This window comes from Cucurbita moschata, unplaced genomic scaffold, assembly GCF_002738365.1.
Source record: "Cucurbita moschata cultivar Rifu unplaced genomic scaffold, Cmos_1.0 Cmo_Scf00036, whole genome shotgun sequence".
NCBI classification, from domain to species: Eukaryota; Viridiplantae; Streptophyta; class Magnoliopsida; order Cucurbitales; family Cucurbitaceae; genus Cucurbita; species Cucurbita moschata.
In genome coordinates, this window is record NW_019268552.1 from 1236396 (window position 1) to 1239769 (window position 3374).

The 3374-nt window shown below is 41.4% G+C and overlaps 1 protein-coding gene across 1 annotated transcript; it reads left to right on the forward strand.

The window, feature by feature from the left end:
* The first annotated feature begins 259 nt into the window (after positions 1-259).
* LOC111431338 (probable auxin efflux carrier component 1c) lies at positions 260-3358 on the forward strand. The gene is made up of 6 exons (XM_023067945.1): positions 260-1800; positions 1874-2123; positions 2200-2285; positions 2524-2681; positions 2967-3043; positions 3130-3358. Exons 1-6 carry the CDS (start codon positions 570-572, stop codon positions 3194-3196), a joined length of 1869 nt encoding a protein of 622 aa, XP_022923713.1. The 5' UTR covers positions 260-569; the 3' UTR covers positions 3197-3358.
* The last annotated feature ends 16 nt before the right edge of the window (positions 3359-3374 follow it).

A 3374-nucleotide genomic window follows, 5' to 3' on the forward strand; every position in this document is an offset into this window, starting at 1 on the left:
AAAATGGTATTGGTTTAATACTAAAGATATAAAAAGAAGAAGAAAAGGTATAGAAAAAGCTCTGCCCAAACAGAGCCTAAAAGAAACCCCACCTTCCAACAAAACTCTGTTTTTTTTTAAATTTTGTGATTAACAAATACGATAGAGCCATACGCTAAGCTCATATAGCATATCAAATTCAAAACTATTATCCTCCAAAAACCCAAATCCAAACACACTTGAAAACAAAAGGCAAAAAAACAAACCCATTTGATTGTTTTTAAAATACCCAAAAGAAAAAGGGGGAAAAGTTGAAGAACTCCCACGCTCTGTTCTCTTGCTTTGAGGACTGCAGCAAGTGCAACAAGCCTGCTCGCAATTCTCAAAGCTGAATTAAAATTCTTCGTTTTCTACTTTTTGCCTTTTTTTACTGTTTATTGCCTTAAGATTCACCATTCCCATAAACCAAAACACATGCCCTCTCACTTCATCGTCTTCTTCTACTCAGCTTCCTCTGTTTTTCTCCTGTGAGTGATCCATAGCCATTTTCTTCATCTGGGTCAGCTCAGAATCAACAGAACAAGAACAAGATGATTAGCCTTTTAGATTTTTATCATGTAATGACCGCAGTGGTTCCTCTCTATGTGGCCATGATTTTGGCTTATGGGTCTGTGAAATGGTGGAAGATCTTCACGCCTGATCAGTGCTCTGGAATCAATCGTTTTGTTGCTCTGTTTGCAGTGCCTCTTCTGTCTTTTCATTTCATCTCCACGAACAATCCCTATGCCATGAACTTGCGGTTTATTGCTGCTGATACTCTCCAAAAACTCATTGTTCTTGCTGTTCTTGCGGTTTGGAGCAATATAAGCAAAAGGGGTTGTTTAGAATGGACGATTACTCTGTTTTCCCTGTCGACTCTGCCCAATACTTTGGTTATGGGGATTCCTCTGCTTAAAGGGATGTATGGAGATTTCTCAGGGAGCTTGATGGTTCAGATTGTTGTACTTCAGTGCATTATTTGGTACACATTGATGCTGTTCATGTTTGAGTATCGAGGAGCTAGAATGCTGATTTCTGAGCAGTTTCCAGACACTGCTGGCTCTATAGTATCAATCCATGTTGATTCCGACATTATGTCGTTGGATGGAAGGCAAGTTTTGGAAACGGAAGCTGAGATTAAAGAAGATGGGAAGCTCCATGTGACTGTGAGGAAATCAAATGCCTCAAGATCAGATATCTTCTCGAGAAGATCTGTGGGATTGTCTTCTACAACTCCGAGGCCTTCAAATTTGACCAATGCAGAGATTTACTCTCTGCAATCTTCTCGGAATCCAACTCCCAGAGGCTCAAGTTTTAACCACACTGATTTTTACTCTATGATGGCTGCCGGTGGAAGAAACTCCAACTTTGGCTCTTCTGATGTTTATGGCCTTTCGGCATCGAGAGGGCCGACACCTAGGCCGTCCAATTACGAGGAGGAAGGCGGCGGCGGCGGGGGCGGTGGCAACAACGGCGGAAAGCCGAGGTTTCATTACAATGCCACAACAGGGGGCACTGTTAATGCTAATGCTAATGCAAATCATTACCCTGCTCCAAACCCAGGAATGTTTTCACCAACAGGATCCAAAAACGCACAACCCAATGCCAAGAAGCCTGCCAATGGGGCTGTAGCTCAGCCGAAAACCGAGGATGGAAGCAGAGATTTGCATATGTTTGTGTGGAGTTCGAGTGCTTCCCCTGTTTCTGATGTGTTTGGAAACCATGAATTTGGGGCTCATAATGATCAGAAGGATGTAAGATTGGCTGTTTCTCCTGGAAAAGGTAAGTTTCATTAATGGATTAGATTTTCCTTTTCGTTTTTCATCCGTTTTTGTTAATGGGATTCATTTTTCAGTGGAGGGTCGTAGAGAAAACCAAGAAGAGTATGCAGAGAGGGAAGATTTCAGCTTTGGAAACAGAGAGATTATGAACAGTAACAACAACAATGGCGGAGCTGAGAAAGTCGGCGATGTTAAACCCAAAACCATGCCACCCACCAGTGTCATGACAAGGCTCATCTTGATCATGGTTTGGAGAAAGCTCATCAGAAACCCCAACACTTACTCCAGTTTGATCGGCCTCACTTGGTCCTTAGTTTCATTCAGGTTCATCTCTTCTTCAAAATCCCATATGGGTTTTAATTTAAGCTCTGTTTCTGATTATATTTTTTCATCATTTAAGGTGGAACGTTGAAATGCCAGCCATTGTTGCAAAATCAATATCTATACTATCAGATGCAGGGCTTGGAATGGCCATGTTTAGTCTCGGTAAAGCTCTTAACATCCATTTGTTTTCCTTCTTTATTTGCTCTGTTTTTCAAAATAAAGCATAAAACAGAGCTGTTTCTGTCTCTGTTCTTCATCACTTTTCTGGCTGCGATATTGGATTTGATTCAAATGGGTTGGCGGTGATGGTGGTGGTGATGATGACGAAAGTTGCTTTAAGAGCAATAAAAAAAGGGAAAGAGAAAGCGTGCTAATAGCTAAAATGGTGTGCTTTTTGCAGGGTTGTTCATGGCTTTGCAACCAAGAATCATAGCATGTGGGAATAGCATAGCAGCCTTTTCCATGGCCGTGAGATTCCTTACAGGACCAGCTGTTATGGCTGTTGCTTCCATTGCTGTTGGCCTTAGAGGAGTTCTCTTACGTGTTGCCATTGTCCAGGTCTCTCCTTCTCTCTCCTCTGCTATTTTCTCTGACATAGCCTTCTTCTTCTTCACTTCATATACTCCAAAAAAGTAGTGCCCTTTCAAATGGGTATTGAAAAAGATCGTTGCTTTTTGGAGTTCCTTTCTTGTTCATGGTAACATTATAAGAAGCAAACAAGAACGGAAGCAGTGAAATGAACAAAACTTGTGTAATTAAGGACCTGTTTGGTGATCTGTTAGGAAACAAACATCTGTCCCTCTGTTTAACATGTTGTTTTCCTTCTCTTTTTTGGAACAACAGGCAGCTCTCCCACAAGGAATTGTCCCCTTCGTGTTTGCCAAAGAGTACAACGTACACCCCGACATTCTCAGCACCGGGTATGTATACTCTCATTTATCTTTCATAATCGTTTCAAATCTACTGTTAGTGATAATAATTCTCAGGATTGTTCGTGGGTTTGCAGGGTTATCTTTGGGATGTTGATTGCTTTACCGATCACGCTTGTTTACTACATATTGCTGGGGATTTGAAGGGTTTGGTCAGGCATGGCTGCGGCCGCCATGAGAGGCCATTTCAAAAAGCTTCAAAGCTTTGGGAGAGAAGTCAAAAGGAGGAGAAAAGAGGAGAGATTGAGGGAATTGGGATGAATGAATCTTCTTTGCAAGTAGAAGGAAAAGGAGGATGAAAAAAAAAAAAAAAAAAAAAAAA